This window comes from Maylandia zebra, linkage group LG1, assembly GCF_041146795.1.
Source record: "Maylandia zebra isolate NMK-2024a linkage group LG1, Mzebra_GT3a, whole genome shotgun sequence".
Lineage (NCBI taxonomy): Eukaryota > Metazoa > Chordata > Actinopteri > Cichliformes > Cichlidae > Maylandia > Maylandia zebra.
Window position 1 is genome coordinate 4463319 of NC_135167.1, and position 22560 is coordinate 4485878.

At 41.1% G+C, this 22560-nt stretch overlaps 1 protein-coding gene across 4 annotated transcripts in view; it reads right to left on the bottom strand.

Moving 5' to 3' along the window:
* Positions 1-617: 617 nt before the first annotated feature.
* The window catches only part of LOC101465995 (protein MTSS 2), a 78258-nt gene continuing 56315 nt past the window's right edge, over positions 618-22560 (bottom strand). For 2 of the 4 annotated variants that reach the window (XM_076888186.1, XM_076888257.1), the window contains 8 exons: positions 20736-20843; positions 20549-20646; positions 17697-17973; positions 17306-17380; positions 14304-14459; positions 13669-13851; positions 11222-11387; positions 618-10684 (listed from right to left, as the gene is read on the bottom strand). In XM_076888186.1, coding sequence (XP_076744301.1) covers positions 9816-10684; positions 11222-11387; positions 13669-13851; positions 14304-14459; positions 17306-17380; positions 17697-17973; positions 20549-20646; positions 20736-20843 — 1932 coding nt within the window. In that variant the 3' untranslated portion in view covers positions 618-9815. The remainder of the gene's footprint in view (positions 10685-11221; positions 11388-13668; positions 13852-14303; positions 14460-17305; positions 17381-17696; positions 17974-20548; positions 20647-20735; positions 20844-22560) is intronic. The other 2 variants (XM_076888201.1, XM_004539832.3) reach the window with 2 other exon arrangements.

Consider the following 22560-nt stretch of genomic DNA (forward strand, 5'->3'; position numbering starts at 1 on the left):
CGATAACAGAGGAACCTTATTTGTAAGAATATAGACTCATCTGGAGACAGCCCTTTAGAGCACTTCTTTTCTAGCTTAGAAGAGAGAAAGACCTTGAATAATTGGCATGCCTTCTTCCTTTTTGAAGGTGTGCCACATACATAAGGCCTTGTATTCTGCATATGGAGAGGAATGTGCAATACACATAAAGACCATGTTTTTATATAAATGTGAGCTGTGCTGACCTGTACATATTACTCTTTTCTCATCTGCAGACTCCTATTTAATGTTTCTATATACATCTGAGAGAGAGTGTAATTCATTTTAACTCTAACTTAACCTAGACATTCGACTTTTTATTTACATTATCTGCCTAAAGTTATTGTTGTGGAAAATATGTACCAATGGGATATGGAATCTTTTCCTAACCACTGTTATTATGCACTGAAAGTGCAAGTGTCTTTCTTTGGTTCAGTGACTACAGTTAGCCTTTCTACCGCTGACTGGCCTATAGATGCCACACAGACTATTCACTGACCCATACTGAATCGCTTCTTACAGTGCATACTAAACTCTGTAGATGGTTTAGGATTCTGACCATATTTCTTGAATAAAAAGATTCGTTTTACACAGCAGCACACAGTTTAAGTACAACTTTTATTAATACTGGAATCATCACAGTGCGTTTTGTTACATTAGCAGTGACTAAAGTTAACAAAAAAAGGGTCAATCTTACAAAAAGGAAGACAGAAAAGAAATCTTCACCTTCAGCGACAGAGGCGAACCAAACTTAGAAATCAATTCACAATAAATTAAAGGAAAAAAAGCGGAAGTGAGGGGGCGTGAGAAGAGAGAAAGACAAGACCACAGTGCCTGCAGGGCTACTCGGGAGGAAAAAGAGGAGCTAAAAGACTGGTTTGTACAGAAAGAAGAAGCAGGTGTTGACTCTCTCACAATGTTATTATTTGGGAAAAAAAAAAGCCCCTCAGAAAATGCCTCAGCTGTGAATTTTGTAGAGATTTCATTGAGAGTTCAGATGTCGGCTGTCGAGAGAGAGAGCAAGCGAGCAAGAGACACTACTGGAACTGGAGTATAGACACCAAGACATTCAATTTAGTTGCAGTGACAGTGGCACCGGGAGGCCACTTCGGCCACTCTGTTCTGCATGGCTGTATGACAAGAGGTTGCAATGTGTTACATCAGGATCTCATAGAGGACTTCAAGGTACCCTCATGTGGCTTCTGAGAATCAACCTTAGTCATGTTTGCTTCAGACCAGTGTGTATATGTGCGTGTGTGTGTGTGTGTGTGTGTGTGTGTGTGTGTGTAGTAATGTGGATACCTTCCGTATTAGACAGCAGGAAAGACTGACAGATTGTGTGTGGGAGGTTGAAGGGAGGAACAGTAGGGGTTTTAACCATCTCTCCTTGTACCACACACATAATCACACTCATACAGACACACATACACAAGTACATAGTTCAATATAACTTGGGCAGATGGCTAAACGAGTGGGTTGTATATAGAGCAACTCAAAACTTTTTTTTGTCTGATCAAAAATATAAAACAATCTGTTCTTCAATGGCCAGCATTGTGGTTTCCTTACTTAGATCAAGTCAACAATCAAGAACATTATGTTCATTTTGACTGGGGTATTTCTAATGAAGACATTTTTAAATCTTGTGTAGCATATTATGTAAGTATACAACATTTAAAGGGAAGTTATTTCCATACAGATTTCTAACATTGTTTTCATGCTGCGAGCAAATGCTCACAGTGGAAGTCTTCCAACCGCCTATAAATCTCCGTAACTAGGGAAAGGGATATGTATCGGGTCATGAAGTTTACCGGCTGAGAGAAGTTGGCCGTGCCTTAAGTTTCATCATCAGTCGTCAACATGCAGTTTGAACTTCTGTTCTGCTCTAATTTTAATTTGATTATGTTGCACTAACAGTAAAATGACAGGATGCTGACTGCTGCATCTTCTCCAGTCTCTATAACAGTGATGTAAAATGGCTTCAGAAGAAATAATTCAGACAGCAGTTGGAAAAAAGCTGATTACATGTGCAGCAATTTTGATAGAAAAATGACTTTTATGCAAGATATCAATTTAGTAGTGTTGTCTCCTGAGCCATGCCAATCAAAAACAGAACATGTGAAATTGGCGATACCGAATGCTTAGTTAAAAGTAGACAATGTTGTTGTTTTTCATGTATTAAATGATGTAAACAATCCTTCCCTAGAAATGAGACTCTCAGCCTGTGGACAGATTTCTGTTCGAACGACTCGGGTTAAAAAAGCCAAACCTGCTTTAAGCCATCTTTTGTCTGGATGACATCAGCTAATGATAGCTTGCAAAAGACAAATTGCTAGGCAGCTAGCTAACATGTATCATCTACTTAAAGTAAATCAGAGAAGAACTGTTTCCTCTTGAAATCAACCTTCAGTTAAATTTGGGTTACAAGACCACGCTTAACAAATTGGTGTTACAGCTGTAGTTGGTGTGGCTTTTCTTGCTCCTAAGGTCAGTTAGTGTTTTAACCTTTTCCTGTATGTTGTTCAGGTTTTTTATATTCTACCCTTTTTTACTCTTATGCTTTGTCACTCCTTGCCACAATGGAAATCAATTCACAATTGAACTGCAATATATTTTATTTATTTACATATGGTATTTTGGTGGTCTCCCTAACTGACCTTGTACTGTTAGTTTAAAATGCTCACATGGTGTCTTTGACAAAAGCTCACTGAGAAACCAAGTAACATGAACGCCTTTGAGGTGATGTCAGGAAGATGCCGTAAAAAGCCTGATCAAAATTAATTAAAATGTAATCTAGCACTGAGACGGTGTTAGAGATCCATCTGCTTGCCTTGAGACCAGCAGATATTAATGAGCACGCTAGGGAAAAGTTTAACCTACCTAATGATTCCAGCATTTTGAACAAAACACCCAGGTCCCAAAATGATAGCATCCATTAGCCATTATGACACACTGGATCCACACATGCATCCTGACATACAGTAATCAGACACAGAAGGAGGGGGAGGGAAGAGGGTGAAGGGAAAGACAGAAAGATAATAAACTGAGCGTAGTGTGTATTCACTGTGGACTATGGTCATCAAAATTATTTTTCATTAGCTTTGATGGGCTGCGAGGCACAGAGAGACAGAGTAATGCCAACGGGGCTCCCATCTTGACAAGTGTTGTTTTCTGATTTGTCAGCCACACATTATCCCTGTGTGTACTGATTGAGGAAAGTGGATTAAAGTTGAATGGCAATAGGGGAAAGGGAGAGAAGATGGGGATACACAAGTTTAAATGTCTGGGAATAAAGGAACATTTAAATTCAGTTCTCTTTTGCTTTTTCCACTTGGCGAAATACGATTAGCATGGCTAACTGGTAGCTTTCATATACCTTCAGGCTGTTCAGACAATTATGGTATTAGGAATTTTCAGCTCAGTCCATCTCCAGTTACATAATCCAAAAAAAAAAATTAAAAAAAATCATGTTTTCATTAAAAGTTAAAGCAACCGCTTAACATTTTGGAAATTTTCGAGCTTATTTCTTTATTCTCTTGTCAGTGTGAGCCATTCACTGTGGGAACAACACTTGCCAGTTAACCTCTTACTTTGTATAATTTACATTTTCAGATTAAACACAAAAGTGTATTACTAAGTAAACTACAGGTATAAAGGTAGGTGGAATGTTTCAGTTTGGAGGGGTTGGGTTTCCTACATCTTCCAAACCTTGCCATGCTAAAATTACCATCTGTTGGCTATGAATTATTCTTTAATGCACACACTCACCAAAAGTGAAAGTAAGTATTTTCCAAAATGTTAAACTAGTCCTTTCACATGCTCTATGCAGCCTCGTGCTAATCATTGAAAAGTATATAGCTTTCTAGTTTTTAGGGCTTGTTGTGCAGTATTTTAAGTATACACAGTATTTTTAAGTACTGTGCATGTTTTTAAGTGTGTGCATTACTAAAGAAGCTTGCACATTAACCTTGATGGAAAACAAGAAAGCTAATATAAAGTAAACTGTGGTAATATCATTGACTGAGCCAAATTATGAAATTAACAGAAGAGGAGATTGTTCTATATGTTAGTCCTGTTTCTAATATGTCCACAAGTGTTCCCATCTATGCGCGCATGCCTGCATGCATGTGTGTCTATGTGCCTTTGTATGTTTCTGCAGCAGCCACTCCGTTTGAAGGTGGGCCCACACTGAACAACACATACACTCGTAAACTTACACTGTAGCACAGTTATTCCAGCTTGTTCAGTTAGTTACACAGTTAATTTAGAATTTTAAAAACATTATTATTTAGTATGATATTTCTTGTGCTGTAAACTGGGTATTTTAAAGGAAAATAGCAGTGTTGTGTCTTTTAGTCATCTTAACCATTCAACCTTTTACTGTGTGCCTTTAGGCTGCCGTGATCTCATTCAATTTGAAAAACTCAGAGGTTTTAGAATACTGGTCTGATCCCAAGTTGTTATTTATAATTTGAGTGCTTGTTCTCCAGGGCATTATTAAAACTTTATTAAAGGAATAACTTCCTGTAGATAACTGGCAGTTTATTCCTTAGTTTTCATTTCATTCAATAAATATGCAGCACTTAAATCTTCAGACTCAGGGAGACATGTGTAGCTATGAAGACTGAAGTCAGCTTCTCATACTCAGAAAATCACACCCACTGGAGAAGAAAACAATCATAGCCTCAACATGCAACTTTTGCAGGACTTTAGAATATTTCATGGCTCTAGGGCTCCGTTTCTCAGAAAGCGATTAAGTCTGGTGCTAGACTAGAACCTTTTTCAGTGGCAAAGTTTTCTATTAATCTGGGACTTTACACACACTTAGCTGATCTTATTCAATCCCTCTCCGTGAGAGGACTGCTGCTAGTTGGATGAGTGTGATTGTTTATGCCTGAGTTTGCTGAGTGTCGCATCAAGCTGCAGCTTGGTTGTTATACTGTATTTTTATTGTTTGCTGATTATTGCACAACACAACAACATTTTGTTTCAGCCTGTGTATGTCTGTAAACACCATGTAAAAACATGGTATTACAGAATAAACCTTCTTGAATCTTGGCTAGGCTTCTCACAACTCTGGGAAACTTTTAGAACATTACAGGAAGTAGTATCTTGTCAAACACTAAACAAAAGGAGCCTGGTTCTGTTGGAGTTTTCTTCTTTTAAAAGGGAGTTTTTAAATGTCCTACTGCTGCCAAGTGCCTCCTCGTAAGGAATCTTTGGATTGCTAGTTTTTTTCCCCCTATAATAGAATCTTTACATTATATATAGCATGTAATATAAAGTGCCTCGAGATAGCTGAATTAATAATCCTAATGAAATTGTAAATTTTCCTACTGAGTGACCAAGCCTTGCATAGCTTTATTAGGTTAATGCCTACAGTAATGTCATGCTGCACACTGAGTTTCAGGATCCCAGAGTTTTCCCATTCTTCCTAACGCCTCACATTTTATTACTTTTATCTAGCAGGGTTGGATAATTAGACAAATATACTGACAATAAATAAATCTTAATATGGAAGTCTTGGTTCCGATCTCCATTTTGGAGTTAGGCGATATGGGTTCTGCTGCAAAATTCTGCAAATATATCTACAGTACCCAGTTGTTGGACTCATCGTAACCACCTGAAAAATTAAACATACTACCCAACACTAACACCCAGTTTTACCATTTGAATGGCTCAGTGTTTTGGTTTGGCAGCTTATTAAACCATTTGGTGGTGCATGACACCTCACAGCAGCTTTTAGGCAAGGTAAATTTTCAAAGTCAGTGAGGATGATACACCATTTTCTTCTCCAGTGTGTATTATTTATTCTGTCTCTTTAAAGATATCTGAACTCCAAATAACACCATTAGAGCTGTGTAGTGTGAAATAACTTTAAGGTGGACAAAACAAGTATCCTAGTCTACAAAACAATGGTATTCTCCTTTATCATACCCACAGTGGATCATGATTGTGAATGCACATACATGCACTACCCCTGTATTGCTTTCCTGTTGTTTAAAGAGGAAATATCACCCAGTTGTACAGGAACAATGCTCTGACATTGCAATAGTTTAAGCAAATCAGACACAGTTGGATGCCATCCTTCACCATGTCATACATTCAGGTATACAGATTCATGGACATGGTGACCTTGACAGGTGGTTTAGGAGAAACTCTTTTTCACTTTTCTCACTCAGAACATGTTTTTTTTCCCCCCTTTCAACTTCTAAGATTCAGAGTCAGATTTATCACACAGCATCCACATGTAACAACAAATGCACAGTTTGCTGTTGACAGAACATTAAAACATCCCCTATTTGATGCACTGTTGCAAACTTCAACAAAAAAAAATGGTGTGCTTGCAGAGGGGCCTATGTTAAAAACATCTGTTCTCCAACTCTTTATATTAAATCATTCTAAAGAAGCCACAAATGTGCCTGGAACAATTTTCTATTCAAGGCAAAAAAAATAAATAAAATAAGTTGACAAAAAGAGTATATAGGAGAGTGGATGTCGCAGGCTATGTTCAGGTCACTGCTAAAAGAGCATACAGACATGTTGATGAAGAGTTCACTAGCCTAAAGATCAACAGCCAAACAAGGACACACTCACTCTCGGCCCACACGTCCTGCATCCGTATGTTACACAGCTTAGTAGTTTGTGTTACAACTGGAGTTTTTTCTTTTTTTCTTTTTTTACATTAATTAAAGTTAAGACAAAACATTCAAACAGTACTGTAGAAGAAAAAAAAACAACTAAATATTCCATGTAATATTTTCTAGCAAACCTTTATACCAAATCTGTGCGCCTGATTCTCTTTAACAAGTACAGCACATACAGTACATATTGTATGAACAGGCAGTGAAATGCTCATTTCACACATCTTTTCCTCTCTGTCAACTTGCAAAGTTAAATATTCCCACGTCTTTGTCATCAGCGAGCCGGCTTCACCATTTCTTGCATCTTAATGTTCATAAAAGTTTCTTTCACACAGCCATATCCTGAGCTGAACTGGGGCGGCCTTTTTGTGTTCAGACACCAGCGTTGTGTCTCACTGCTGGGAATACATTCATTTTATGTGACTGAATAAATGTGGGGCTAAATAATTATGTTGCATGTGATTGAGCCAATTTAAAACCAGCTGGCCAAAGAATCTGAAAAATTTAGGTTAGATTACATTACTTGTTACAGTCCTCCAGTACTTGTACTGGATTTGAGAATGGTGGCTTTCAATAGCTTCAAAGGCAGTCTCACCTTACACCCTGTGCAGAAGTCCAACTTTCAATCGAAGACTTGGGCAACAGCAAAACTTTCAGGAACTTGCGGGCAGCTAAGAAAACTTTTACGCATAATAACCACTTTGACAAATTTACTCCCCCTGCACTAGGCAACTTCATCCTGTCTCTTATTTGAAGAGTTGAAAATGATCTCAAGTCTCTTGATCTGTCAAGACTATAAACATGTAGACCTCCAAATTGTTGAATAGCAATTTTAATGCTATTGTTTAGTTTCAAACAATAATCCCTCACTCTCTACCAAAATAAAGAACTAAGAACTAATGTCAAAAATTGTCAGCTACAAGCTGGACATGTCTCCGAGTGTTTTATTACATCTGTGCTATGTGTGCTATGCTGTTTGATTAAAATCTTTGTTTTATTTAGAAAGGACAACATACAGAGTAAATCTAAGGCAAAAGAGTATTGTTCAGCTTTGTTCAAGGCTTTACTTTGTGTGGCCACAATGTAAAAAAAGACACAATATTTACAGGTGAGACGATATTTTTTAGATAAGCAGCTGTCATTGAAGATTTGGACAGTGAAAAATACAGCCCTAATTTTTGATACTGGTTAAGTATTAAGAGGCAAATATCCAAGTAAAAGTGTTTGATTTTGTTCTCGACCACAGGTGTGTTTATAGTTTTGATAGTATTGGCCCAATTTTTGACATTTTCGCCTCTCTACAATAACATAATACAGGAAAACCGAATTTCAACTGTTAAACTCACAGTGGAAAAAGTTTTATTCTGAAAAGCTGTTTTTATTAGGTTTTTTAAAGGTCTGTGTCCACAGTAGAAACTCAATCAAACCTACATTCCCCTCTGATGCTATGAGGCAGAAGTTTCAGTGACAGAAAAATAAAACTGGCAGGAAAGTATGGATCTGCTTTATACAGTCTGACCTGTCTATACTGTGCTTTTTTTTCATTATGTGACCAGTCCTTTAAATGCCAGTGCAGCCACAGCATTAAAAACTTCAGTGCTCTTCACGATCCACAACAAGCAATAGCTTGTATGGCCCTGACACTTTCTTATCCCATCTCATTCGACCAATCTCCCAAATCAACCAGTCTTTCTCACTTGCTCTTTGTCCCTCCCTGTCTTCTTCTGCTTCTTCTTTCACAAATTAAATAATTCCCCCCTGGATACCATCTCGCTCACTTTCACACTCCCTATCATACAGTATGACTAAAACAACACCTACTGGCTATTGTACATATTACCTATCCCCTATCAAAGTGCTTACAGTTTTCCTTCCCCCCCCCCAGACTTTTGTAATCCATTTCATTCACCAGAAAGAGACAGGGACAGAGAGAGACACACGCCAAAACCGGCTAGGCATGAATTCACAGTCGATGTGTAATTTAGCATTCCTGATGATTGCCTGAATGTGACAAAGGAGAATCTACAATCCTCCATCGAGCCGCTTCTTCGAAACAAGAAAATAAAACACATTTATTGCTCCATTTCTGATTTAACATTTTCTCTCTGGTTCTAGAAAATATATATGAATATATCTATACGCCTGGAGTACGTCTTGTAACTTCTCGTACAGCGGTAACAAGGTAAATGACGTCACAATATAAACAAGAAAATACACGCACAACACACAGGAGAAAAAGCCCTGCCCTCATTGGGTAACCAGCTGTCCTGCAGCAGAGCTCTACCCACCCTCCTCGCACACATACACACAATTAGTCACACGTAGACACACACTCATGTTTTACATTTGCCCACATGCACACCCATGAATGCACGCATTCACTACGCAGAGAGCGAGAGAGGGGGGAAGGGGGCACTAGCACGGTTCAATGCCAACAGTGGATATTTCCTTTTTTCCAAGATTCTTTTCATTAGGATGAACCAGAGAGGCCCTCTGGCTTGTTAGCTCCCCGTACTAATACCAAAGCTTCAGTTCAATGGGCTAATAAGTACAGTGTGTTGCTGCTGAGACAGCTTGGGTTCAAACCCAGCTGCTCACATGGCACTCTGAGTCCCCTCTCTCTCTCGTCCACACCAGCCCCTCGTTCAGTCATCAGTCTTTCATCTGGGATCAGACAGTCGGGTTAGTTGGAGAAGAGGATAGGGAAAGGTGTAAGTTGGCAAAACAGAACAGAACCCAGCGTTTCTCTCTTTCTTTGCCTCTTTTTTAAAAAATCATATCTGTTTTTTTTTTTTTTTGTCCTGTGAGTCTTTCCTTCCCTGGGTGAAGGTGTATAGAAGACAAACATGCGTCCAACACACACTAGTTATAGTGGCCTGCTAGGAGCCTGTCAATGTTCAGCATTTAACTTTTAACTGTCAGCATGGGTTAACATTATTATTGTTATTATTATCATTATATTATATATCATTACTCTAATGGTGTCTTTAAACTTTTTTTTGTGTATGTTTCTGCTTTCATTCGTCTTCTGTTATATTATAGCTTTCCCTACATGGTTAAGTTTTTGTGTATGTACTAGGTGGTTGGGTTGCATCACACCAACACCTGACTCCCTCTCGGTTGACAAGCATCATCCTCTTTCTGCTGTTCCTCCGATCACAATATACGGGGAGCTGAGCGGTCATTGGAGACGGTTTTGCGAAGACGGACTCCTCTCCTGATGGTGGTCAGCATGTCACCAGACCCTTCTGCCCCTTCGGTCCCTGTCTGAGTGTCAGTGGGGCCAGTTGGTGGTGGGGCTGGGTCATCAGGGAGGGCAGGGAAGGGAAACTGGCCCTCACCAAGGGCGTGTGCACTAGCTACCAGCTCGCCAATCTTCTCTACTAGGCTGTGCCGATTGGCTGCGATCATCTGATCTTCCTCTGATCCAGTGCCCGAGCCTGTTCCTATTGCAAGGCCCCCATGCTGCTGAGCATAGACCTCTAACGCAGCCCCTGATCCCCAGGCGGTGTTAGGCAGGCTGAGGCGCTTTGGTGATGCCTTCACATAATCAAGCGCTCCCTGTGAATCCTCAGCTCCAGTGAAGAACACACATTCCTCACTCCCCACACGGACAGGTACGCCACCAGCGTGCCCTCCACCTGCACCAGGTGAATGTGAGTCTCCAGGGACAGTGGGTGTTTTGACAGGCACGATGGGTGGTCGAATGGGGATGGGCCCCGCACTGGATAACGTGCGCCTCACGCCAGGTTTGGTAGAGGGGGTTCGGCGGATGGTGGCAGTCCCTGGAGTCCCTGCTCCACCTCCACCAGCTCCACCGGGCTGCCCTGGTATCCCATGAGCCCCTGGACCAAGAACGCCAGTGGGCAGGCCAGCTGTGCTGGCTGGCCTCTTGGTCTGGATCATTCGCCTGTAGTTCTGGGCAATATTAGAGTGGCGAGGAATTGTGGAGGACTTGTCAAACTCTGTCTGTCCATCTGGACCTTCGGCATCACCATTCACTGAGTAGCAGTCATAATCTGAACCTAATATGAGGAGAGCAGAGGGTAAAACAAAAAAAGGTATTCATGAGATTTTAGAGAAATGATTGAACTATATGTGCCAGAAACAGAGACAGAGGAAAGACAATGTTCTGTGGTCGCTTTATTAGATTAACACAGGGATAGCTACATCATTTTGGTAGAGCAAGCCAGCAAGTGAGCACATTTAATATTTTTCAATTTTATCTTTATATTGTCATTTTCCAACTGCTGTCAGAGAAACTGTCAGAATACATCCATCATACACTTTAGCTGCTGCCTGGATGATTAAATGGATTCACTTAATCTGATTTTGGTAAAACTACACTCAATGGTAGGAGTGCTAGTGGGAGGAATACAATAAACTTCTGCAGAAGTTTTAAATATTGATATTTCCCCTAAAAAAACACCTTCCCTTAACAGGTTGCTTTTCCTGGAATGTTACAAAAATAAGATGATGAATGTGGCCAGGTGAAATGTAATATATGTGGGCACCGAATGAGATTAAATGCTGCCATAAAGAGTGTGGTAGATTAGTTTCACCTTGTGAAGGAATTGTGTCCTCTGAGCAGGATGGGGTTGTGGTCTCTGTGCTATATCCACTGGAGTACTGCAGGGAGTCTCTGTTGCTCTTCTGCTGCTCCATGCTGAGTCCCCTGGTAAGCACCATGGCCAGGTCACTGGCTGCTGGAGAAACCTCCTCTCCATGCTGAGAACATACAATGAAACACTGCATTGGAGTTTGAGCAACCCGCTGTTTGAAAACTAAACCCTAATCTACAAATTGAATAGAATAAAAAAGGTTTCTGGTCCTAAAATGCAGTAGCAAAAAGAAAAGAGTTTTGTTTTTTGTTTCATTTGTAAACATCCACCTGAGAACCTGGAAGTGTTTTGCCTGTGCCGTACCTTGTGTTGACAAGGACACTTGTGTTCACAGCCTTTTGTAGACATATATAGGCTTTGTATGCTTTTTCTAAATTGACAACTAAGTCAAGTCTTTAGCTGACTGTCTCAGATGTATTCCACAGTGAATGATATATGAGCTGCTGAGGGCCATGTGACACATCAAACTTATTGGTAATGTCACAAGAAAAGCAATGGTGTGCTTGGTTTCAACGTAACTTTATTCTTTCATGAGTTATTTACAAGTTTCTCTTTGTTCACAGCCATTGACATGTCGAAGAGGTTAACACGTGAGGAGGAGATCGAAATTGCGTTGATATCTGGTGAACGCAGTAACCGGGTCATTGCAGCAGATTTCAATGCAAGACACCTTACGAGACCACCCATCTCCCATGCTACAGTTAGCAAACTGCTTGCTAAGTTTCGTGAAACTGGTTCAGTGTTGGATTTGCCAAAATGTGGACGCAAGAAAACTGTCACTAATGAAGAAACATCAGTGGCTGTCCTAGCTTCATTCAGCAGGAGCCCACAGCGTAGCACAGTCGAACATCCCTTCGGCGGATATTAGCTACTCACAAATGGCACCCTTACAAACTCCAGCTACTGCAGCATCTCAGCGAGGATGACCCAGATCGGCGCACAGAATTTGCAGAATGGGCAAAACAAAAATTGGAACAGAACCCTCAGTTCACGCTGAAGATTTTGTTCAGTGATGAGGCAAACTTTTATGTGAGTGGTGAAGTTAACAAACAAAACCACCGCTATTGGTCTGACACTAACCCACATTGGATGGATCCCTCCAAGACTGTTGGACCAACAAAAGTGATGGTTTAGTGTGGTATATGGGGTACGACGATAGTGGGTCCATTCTTCCATCCATCCATCCATCCATCCATCCATCCATCTTCATCCGCTTTATCCGAGACCGGGTCGCGGGGGCAGCAGCCTAAGCAAAGAGGCCCAGACCTCCCTCTCCCCAGCCACCTCCTCCAGCTTATCCGGGGGAACACCAAGGCGTTCCCAGGCCAGCCGAGAGATATAATCTCTCCAGCGTGTCCTGGGTCTGCCCCGGGGCCTCCTCCTGGTGGGACATGCCTGGAACACCTCACCCAGGAGGCGCCCAGGGGGCATCCTTGTCAGATGCCCGAACCACCTCAGCTGGCTCCTTTCGATGTGGAGCAGCAGCTGCTCTACTCTGAGCCCCTCCCGGATGGCCGAACTTCTCACCCTATCTCTAAGGGAGAGATAGGGTGGGTCCATTCTTCATCAATGGAAACCTCAAGGCCACGGGATATTTGAAATTGCTACATGATGACGTGTTTCCCTCTTTGTGCACTGAAGCTGGCACGTTTCCTGAGTTTTTCCAGCAAGATGGTGCACCACCACATTATGGGTGCCAGGTCCGAGCATTCCTAGATGAACAGTTTCCTGGAAAGTGGATTGGTCGTCGTGGGCCAGTTGAATGGCCCCCAAGGTCTCCCGATCTGACCCGCTTAGACTTTTATTTTTGGGGTCATCTGAAGGCAATTGTCTATGGTGTGAAGATACGAGATGTGCAGCACCTGAAACTACGGATACTGGATGCCTGTGCTGGCATTTCTCCTGTGGCGTTGCTATCAGTGTGTGAAGAGTGGGAGAAGAGGGTTGCATTGACAATCCAACACAATGGGCAGCACATTGAACACATTTTATAAGTGGTCAGAAACTTGTAAATAACTCATGAAAGAATAAAGTTACATTGAAACCAAGGACACCATTGTTTTTCTTGTGACATTACCAATAAGTTTGATGTGTCACATGGCCCTCTTCCTATTGAAAAAACAAAAGTTGTATCCAAGATGGCCGACTTCTAAATGGCCACCATGGTCACCACCTATCTTGAGGAGTTTGCCCCCTCACATATACTAATGTGCCAAAAACAGGACTTTAATATCACCAACCATTCCCATTTTATTACGGTTTTATCCATATAAATGGCCCACCCTGTACTATAGGCCATACTTTATACATATTCATGCATTTGTACAGACGTACACACAAATTGCTATCTTCAGCCCGTGTTTCAGTATCATCAACTTCACTATTACCTTGGCAGCGATGTTAGCTGGCGTCATCCTGGCTCTCTGCCCATCATCAGGATGTGATGGCCCAGCATATCCCTGGGAGCCCGGTGATGCCTCACTCTCCCTCAGCCTATCAAGAGGTTCCCTTCTTCGCTGGACTGCCGCTGCAGCCACAGGCTGCTCATACTGACCTGCTTTGGACCAGTCCTGAAGAGGTGAGCGGAATTAATAAACAGGAAGTAGGTGGTAACATTAGCACACACGACTTGTCCACTATCCAGCAGTTTGATGCCCTTCATCTGAGTGCAGAAAGAGGGGGCCTTTATGGGTACATCAAGGACTGTGTGCAGGTCAGAATGTGTGGAACAGAGGCCTTTTCGAGTGTTAGAGAGCATGTATATGTTGATGACCTTTGACCCTGCTTGGTTTTGGTCAGTTACCAGTTGGCAGACTGTAAAACCAATGAGGCAGATGAAGCCAAATAAAATGCACACAAAGCAAGTGGGGATGAACACTTGCAATGAAGCAGTGCAATGTGGTTATGAATGAGTTAATCAGGTGATAAAAAGTAAAAGAAAATAAATTCTATGCATTAACTTGTTAAACAGAAACAGAAGAAAATGTGCAACTGAAGAAATGGAAGCGAATGGAGAACAAACCTTCCACATAGGAACCTTTGATGTGGGAGAGGAGGAGCTGGATCCAGGGGGGCGGTTATAGGGTGGGGACGCAGGAACAGGAAGAATGACAGAGAGAGGCCGGGTGGAGCCAGAGTGAAAAAGAGCGGGGCGGAAGGTAGCGAAGGACGAGCCAAACTGCGGGACGAGAGACACAGTCATGTCATCAGAGAATGGAAAAGCCACAGACATGAAGCAAGAGTGAGCGGGAGACAGGCAGACAGACATTATATATATATATATATATATATATATATATATATATATATATATATATATATATATATATATATATATATATATATATATATATATATATATATATATATATATATATATATATATATATAGAGAGAGAGAGAGAGAGAGAGAGCGAGCCAGCTACTGGGCCACACACGACAACAAAAGCCAAACATGTGTACACACACACACCAAATTCTAAGAAACAGATAGACAATACAGCTGAAACCAAAATGGGCCTCTTGAAACACAATTAGTTACTGCTGCCATGCATCAAAATGACTCTATATGCAAGTTAAGTGTGATTAGAGTGGGACTAAGCCTCTACATCAACAAAGCCTACTTCTAATTTTTAGTCAGATACTGTATGTTTAACACGTTTATGTTGATGTATTTGTAGCAAAAATTCAGATTGATGAATTGTTGCACTTGTGCATCAGGTACCACAGAAAACTTGGGTAGTTCTGCATATTTGTGGGATTTGTACAGTGATCAAGGAAAGGCTTAAAGTAAAGGAGCTCAGGTAGAAATCACAGTAACTCTGCTTTTGTTGCATGTACATGGAGCTGTTGCACCATTTTCCCAAAGGTGCTGGATGTGGATACAGTGAGATGAGCTGATGAAACTGATCTAAAGGGTTTTAGATCAGTTTTAGGGGAGCAGGCAAATTTTAATTGTCTCGTGAGTTTTTAATGGAACGTGTCATGTGTCTAGTGTGTCTGCCTCAGATTCCATGATGATTTAATTAAGAACATCCAGAAATAACCAATACATGCAATGCACAGGAGAGACTGCAAGTCTGCCTCGTGATGCTTATGCTAAATCTTGTCAAGATAACCAGTGAAAGTGGGGCACACGGTCCAGCTTGACAATGTGTATCAGTCAAATTAGAGATGGATCACAGATGGTTGTGAACACGTCAAGGGAAAGAGAAGCAGTATATGCAAGCTGGTACGGAGGACAGATGCTGCTTAAGATCAGAAATGAATATTTATTTTGCCTTGCAAGCATGATTTATATAATGGTGTGCAAACTGGCTAAAGAATGTATAATGGAAGAGGAGGAGACAAGTTCCCAAACATAAATAAAACAAGTCTCTGATTTTGTAGAGCTTTATTTGGGTATGTCTCCATCAATTAAAAGCACAGAAGACCGGCGTTACATGCTCCTATTTTCAGTTGGTAAGCAGGGGAAGATGCAAATGGCTGTAAATCTTAAAGCCAACTTTGCAACTGGCACCAATGTGTAGGTGGTTTATGCTGAGGAAGATACAACTTTGCCCCATGTGCCTATGAAAACAGAGCTCTCCAATGCTAATTGCTGCAATGAACATTTTTTTAAATTGGAGAAAATGCATAAATTCAACCAAACCCTCGTGTCTCAAATACATTTGCCTCACTATTCTCTTGTGAGTAAGTGGGCGGTGTTTGATATGATGTTGCTTAATGGTACCACAAAGCTTTCTCTGCTGGAGAACACATCAAGGCCCCAGAGATTTAATACTGTCAGCTCTACACCAAGTTTGACTTACCATTCAGAAATCAAAGTCTCCTTCTGTTCTCGGAAATCCCTGAAAATCTTATGAACGTCCTGCTACCTTGATGAGTGTAACGTCTCATTTTAAACAGCATGTGTTGTGCGCTACCTTGTAATTCTGTATCAACAATGACTTTATACTACCACAATTATCACAGCTGTTTAAAAAATTGCTCAATCTTATATGAAATTACATTTTGTTGTTCTTGCCTGATGTCTCTGGAAAACACTACAGATAATATAGGTGTGAATCTGACGGGTGTTCAGTGGAAATCTGGTTGATTTGGACAAGATGAGGAAACTTGAAGTAAACTTAAATGAAGCAGAGCTTAATTTTTAATTTCAAGTAATTCATTTATCTTTCCCCCCCCCACCAATCATTAAGCTGTATTTGTAAATATATCCTAAACTGAGAGTTTAACTTAAGAATAAACCAGCACTGTCAGGGAAAACTAATCTCTCGACAGTGATGTCACAGACTGACCACAAGTATGATGTATGATTGTATGATTACTGTGTAAAAATCTTAAAGGACACACATTATGCTAACTAGAATAATTTTGTATGATCCACAGCTCACAATAATTCCTGTTTCTCTTATACTGGGCCTTCATTCCATCCTCCATGTGAAGCAAATCATTATAGCCCCCCTCTCTTTAAGTTGGGCCCCGCTACTGGGACATAGACCCACTATATACTCAATACTACATGTATGCACCATGCATACATAGCGTGAATATGAATAAGTATGAATAAGTATCAAGTGAAACTAACAGAAGAATAGTTATGTCTAACAATCATAACTAAGAATAATTTTTGAGGGTAAAAACAAACAAGAGTCTTTTGACACTATAAAAATCATCTAATTTTTTATTCATTTTTTCGGCTCTTTAATTGGAGCATGCCAGAGAAGGTTTGGGAGCCACTGCTTAAAGCTAATTTTCACACAAGGATGGGTCGTCTGTGTTTACAATGACAGCTGTGCATATTAGTGATATCCTCTCGCTCTGACATGATACAGAGGAGGAAGCTCTCAGAAACAGAGTGTTAGGAAAGTCTGAAGCCTGAGCTTTTGGCTCATAAGGACTACTTGTACACACACTGACCTTTATTTGTTAACTTTTTAGGACCACACTTTTATTGCTTTAATTTTTTTTATGCTGCATTTCAGACTGTCCATGTTATATATTATGAATAAGAATACTTACAGTGGTGGGGGAGCTGCATTCACTGACTGACTGGCATGTTTCTGAGGCCTCTGATGATGCTGAGCTGGATGATTTCTACACCAGGAAAGAAATAAGAGTGACACAAACCGATAAGAGTTTAGACCAAGAACCAAAACACATGTGTGAAACTTAATGTTTTTCATTAGATATCCAGTAATTAAATTCTATTCAAATATTTGTCCTTTGTTATTTTAAAGTTACACTGAAATGTTTAGTTTACCTGCTGGCTGTCCTTAAAATAGAGACCAAAAATTTTGTGTCATTGTCTTTTTCAGGCTGTGCGTGTGTCATTGGAAGCCAGCAATTTAAGCCACAGTAACTCTGAACGGGTCACATAAATAATGTAAATTTGTCCATGAGGCATTTGTACCTGACTAGTGATGTCTGAGGGCATAGGTGAGGGTGGCTTGGAGTAGATGTTGGCATCCTGGGACACGAAGCCCGAATCATGTGAGGAGACACTGCTGAGGCGGTGGGCAGCAATGCCCCCCGGTGGTGGAGGCTGGTGCGGCAGGCTGCTGCGGTAGCGACAGGAGGAGGAGGATGATGAGGTGGGCGAGTGGGGCAAGGAGCCTCCGCCACCAACACCACCACTACCACCTCCCCCTGACGAACGGGAGGCACTACTGTGGGTGCTGTTTACACTGCTGTTGGGGGAGGAAGGTTTAGAGGAGAAGGGAGGGGGCAGAGCGATGGAGGTGTGAGGAATGTGGAGGTGATGATTCCCAGCGTAGAGCGAAGGCAGTATCAGAGAGAGACAGCATGATTAGAGAAGTAATGGTGGAATTCAGAGAGAAGAAGTGGGGTTGGTTGTTGTAGAAAGTGATAGATTGACAATTAAAGGAAGTGTTGGAAGTTCGTATGATGGGTTGAAGGACCAAGAGGAGTTTACAGCAAATCGTTGGTTCATCAGGTCAGTGAAAACCCGCAGTGCGATGCGCAGTAAAGCCACACACCAGGAACAGTTAAAAGTAGAGACCCGCAACAAAATCAGGTAAGCAAAGATCCAGCAGGAGAGAAAGAGGGCAAATCACATGAATGCACACAAACAAGACACAAGTAATAGAAGATAAGTGAAAAAGAGTACACAGAATGGCAGTTGTTTTGAGTGGAAAAGTGGGAAAGAAAAGGACAGGAGGGGGTAGACAGAGGGTGTGTAAACTTAGAAGGATCCAGCACACACACATCTATACACACAGTAAACACTGAAGGCAAAATGCTGTGAATCCGCTTCACATGCACTGACACTCATACAGTTTGCTTCACAGAACCATAGAAATCAGTTTGTAGTCTTTTGAAAGTATTTAGTTTTTTTATGCATTTGGCTTATAAAAGAGAGGCTGTCATAACTTATCTTAAGGCCAAAGTCCTAGATTCTTTATTATCATTTATTTATAATGCTTTTCTGTCTGAAGGCAGTGCTTCTGCTGAGGATGACCCAATCATCAAAAGCTTGTTGAAGCACTAACTTCATCAGATGTATAAATGACGTCTTGATGCATTCTCAATCATCCAGGAAAGTAAATCTCCAAAAGTTGATTCTGTTCATCTGGACGTAGCGTTTTGTGGGAGAAACGTTTCGTCACTCATCCAAGTGACTTCTTCAGTCTCAGCTGACTGCAGGTTTCCCCAATCTTATAAACAGCACATTTGCATAATGACTGAAACCAGCCCACTGAAGGAACAATGGGCTGGGAGGTCAGTTCCTTAATCTTAATCATGCAAATTCTCATGACCATTGATCAACAACCACTGACTAAAACATCTGAGCGACCTCACTGGAGGATGAACATCTGACTCTCATCATCCACTGGAGCACAAACTGGGTGTCATCAGGACACTACAACACAGAGCGAACACCATCCCCACAGACACAGCAGCCAGGGAGGCAGAAGAACAGCACATCAAGAAGGCCCTGAGTAAATGTGGTTATCCCAGCTGGACTTTTGTCAAAGCTGGAAAGGCACCTAAAGAAAGCTCCAGCCGATCCAGGAGAGAAGGACAACCGCTCCATAAGCGAAAACCTGTAGTGATCCCATATGTGTCAGGAGTATCAGAACAGTTGAGACACTTTTTTTTTTTTTAACACCGGGTTTCTGTGGCTTTTAAACCCCAAAACACGCTGCGCCAAAAATTGGTCCACCCCAAGGATCGGGTCCCCCGAGTAACATAGTGTACGCTGTTAAGTGCCAGGAGGATTGGCAGGATTTATACATCAGGGAAATCAAACAACCTCTGGCGAAGCAGATGGCACAACACAGAAGAGCTACCTCGTCAGGCCAGGACTCTGCAGTCTATTTACATCTACAGGCCAGTGGACACTCTTTCAATGATGAGGATGTAACATCCTGGACAGGGAAGAATACTGGTTTGAGCGTGGAGTCAAGGAGGCCATTTAAGTGAAAAGGGAAAGACCGTCTATGAATCGAGGAGGGGGCCTAAGGATACATCTTTCGCCATCTTAGAATGCTGTGATTGCAGCCATTCCCCAACTCTCTGTGAATGGTACTCATGGCCATTGATCAGTGGGCTTTGATCAGTGGTTGTTGATCAATGGTCATGAGAATTTGCATAATTAAGATTAAGGAACTGACCTCCTAGCCCATTGTTCCTTCAGTGGGCTGGTTTCAGTCATTATGCAAATGTACTGTTTATAAGATTGAAACCTGCAGTCAGCTGAGACTGAAGAAGTCACTTGGATGAGTGACAAAACGTTTCTCCCACAAAACGCTACGTCCAGATGAACAGAATCAACTTTTGGAGATGTATAAATGACCTTTCATTTCAACAGACATTTGGATTTAAAGAGAAACATCCTTTTTTCTGATGCCCTTTCAACTACCTGAACAGGCAACCTTTCACTCAGCATTTTCTAATTTGCTGGCTAAGTTTACTTTTTAATATTTTTCAGTCAGTTTTTGGCAGTCATCATGTTTTAATGGCCATGTTAAAGCTATATGTGGTCCAGTTTGATCAGTCCAATAGTTATGCAGAATCACCACAGCCTGATTATGAAGGAACATTTCTGGGGTTAAATGAGTAGCTCTATCACCCATAGACACTTGTTTTTCGGGGACTGCACAGAATGTAATGACAGACTGACATGTAGACAAAACGACTGACAATCACACTGACATATAAACATCAAGGATGGCTCCTCTTTCTGATACTCAGAACACTGCCTGTGTGTGTATGGATAAGAGTGTATTTGTGTGTGAGTACCTGCACATGCTGCTCTTGCGTGAGCCAGAGCTGCTTGGGGATGACGGAGGGGTCTGATAGGACCAGCTGTAATCGGACCCCTTTAGATCTTTAATCACCTGAGAGAACGTGTAGGAGTCAGAGGTTTGTCTTCTATTTGTTTCTGTCTTTGTGTATTCTGGATGTCATGTTTGCGTATGCTTTTCACCTGTTCACTGGCAGGGGGCAGTTTGTGCGGATCAGTTGTCAGCACAGTGAGGTCATCGATGATGGCCTGGAGATGGGTGATCTCGCCCAGCATAGCAATCTCTCCATTCTTAAAACAAGATAGAAAACATTTTTACTTTTTCTTTTACACTAAAGTCCAACGATTCTCAGTGTACAGTTTCCACAACAACCATAACACAGTTAATTATACTCAGAGCTCTAGTTATTTTTATGTATGATTATTTTTTGTGATATAATTAAACTGTAAATTAGGTACTGTAAGCAAACCAGTTTAGTTTCTTGTCTTTATAAAGATAATGTGGTTGAAGTGTCAGTACGACACATAAAGTAACAACTCATTTTGTAGCTAAATACTAGGGGTGCAACGATACACAAAATTCACGGTTCGGTTCGATACTTTGGTGTCACGGTTCGATATTTTTTCGATACAAAAAAAATGTTCATGCCTTTTTAATTTGTCATTTATTAAACTTATAAATATATATTTTAACTCAAAAGTACAGTTTTTAAATTTAATGTTGCTGAAACAAAAGTAATTTAAAAAATTAATATATCTCAGGGCTCTCAAAATTTCAAAATCCCTGGTAGCCCTTCGGGCAGGGACTCTTCAGTTTTTAGTAGCCCAAAATAAATGTAAGTAGTCCGAATAAAAAAGAGAGCAATTTTTTGATTGATGTTTTGTTTCCTTTACAATATTATACATTAAAGTATAATATTGTTTGGAGGTGGAGGAACACCAAAGTAATTGCTTAAAGGAGCTTCTTCGACATCTTTAAGAGTTCTAAACAAATGTCTGTCCTCCTCCAGAAAATCTTATGTATGCAAACACGCGTTGCAACTTCTTATCTTGTGCGCGTTTTTTTTCTTTTTTTTTTTTTGACAGTGAATGCGCACCTGCGGACCACTTATGTGCAGCCCTGGTTATTTAGCTCGTCATATTGCAGCCACAGAAATTCTTTTGTCCATGAAACCATAAAGCTGCACTTTCTTTTTGCCTTATAGTCTGATTTGTCATAACTTTTCCGTTTTGTGGTAAACTTTTCTTTGGCTGTCACTTCTTCACCCTGACCTGTCTTATTTGGCTCAGCAGAACTAAAATAAATATCCTGCTGCTTTTACACACACACACACACACACACACACACACACACACACACACACACACACACACACACACATAACGCTCAGCAATTCTCTGCGCGATCAACCTCTCACATGTTTAAGCTGCGGGAGATTTCACTTGTCATGTTTGCATAGTAAGCTAACGATTGATAAGACAATGTCAGAGGAATTGGTGCGCAAATTATCATCACTCACCAATCAGTGCTGTCGCTCTCTATACACAGTTCGCACGATTGCAAAGTGAAAGCAAAAAACAAGCGCAAATTCAAACGCGATTTCAATATGTCACATATTGACAGTGACATAATTACCCAGCTACATTTCCGAAAGAATGCAAAAGCATTGACATATATTTTCTCTTCCTACAATAGCCCGACGGGCAGGGCAGAGATAGATTTTGGTAGCCCGACTGGAAAAATCGCTAGCCCCGGGACGTCGGGCTAGCGATTTTGCAAGCCCTGTATCTGATTGAGGAATCACTCATCTTTGGAAAAGAGAGTTTATTACAGAGAAATGGCTCTTTCCAAAATAAAAGCTATACTATACGCTTCTTCTGGGCTATATTCTCAGCAGCATATTGTAGCGGGTCAGGGCTGTTCGGGGTTCTGTTTGTACAGTTGTTTTGTTTATGTTGCCATAGTGATGGGTGACGCCCTCTCGCTGTGACGGTGTGTCCTTCTGGG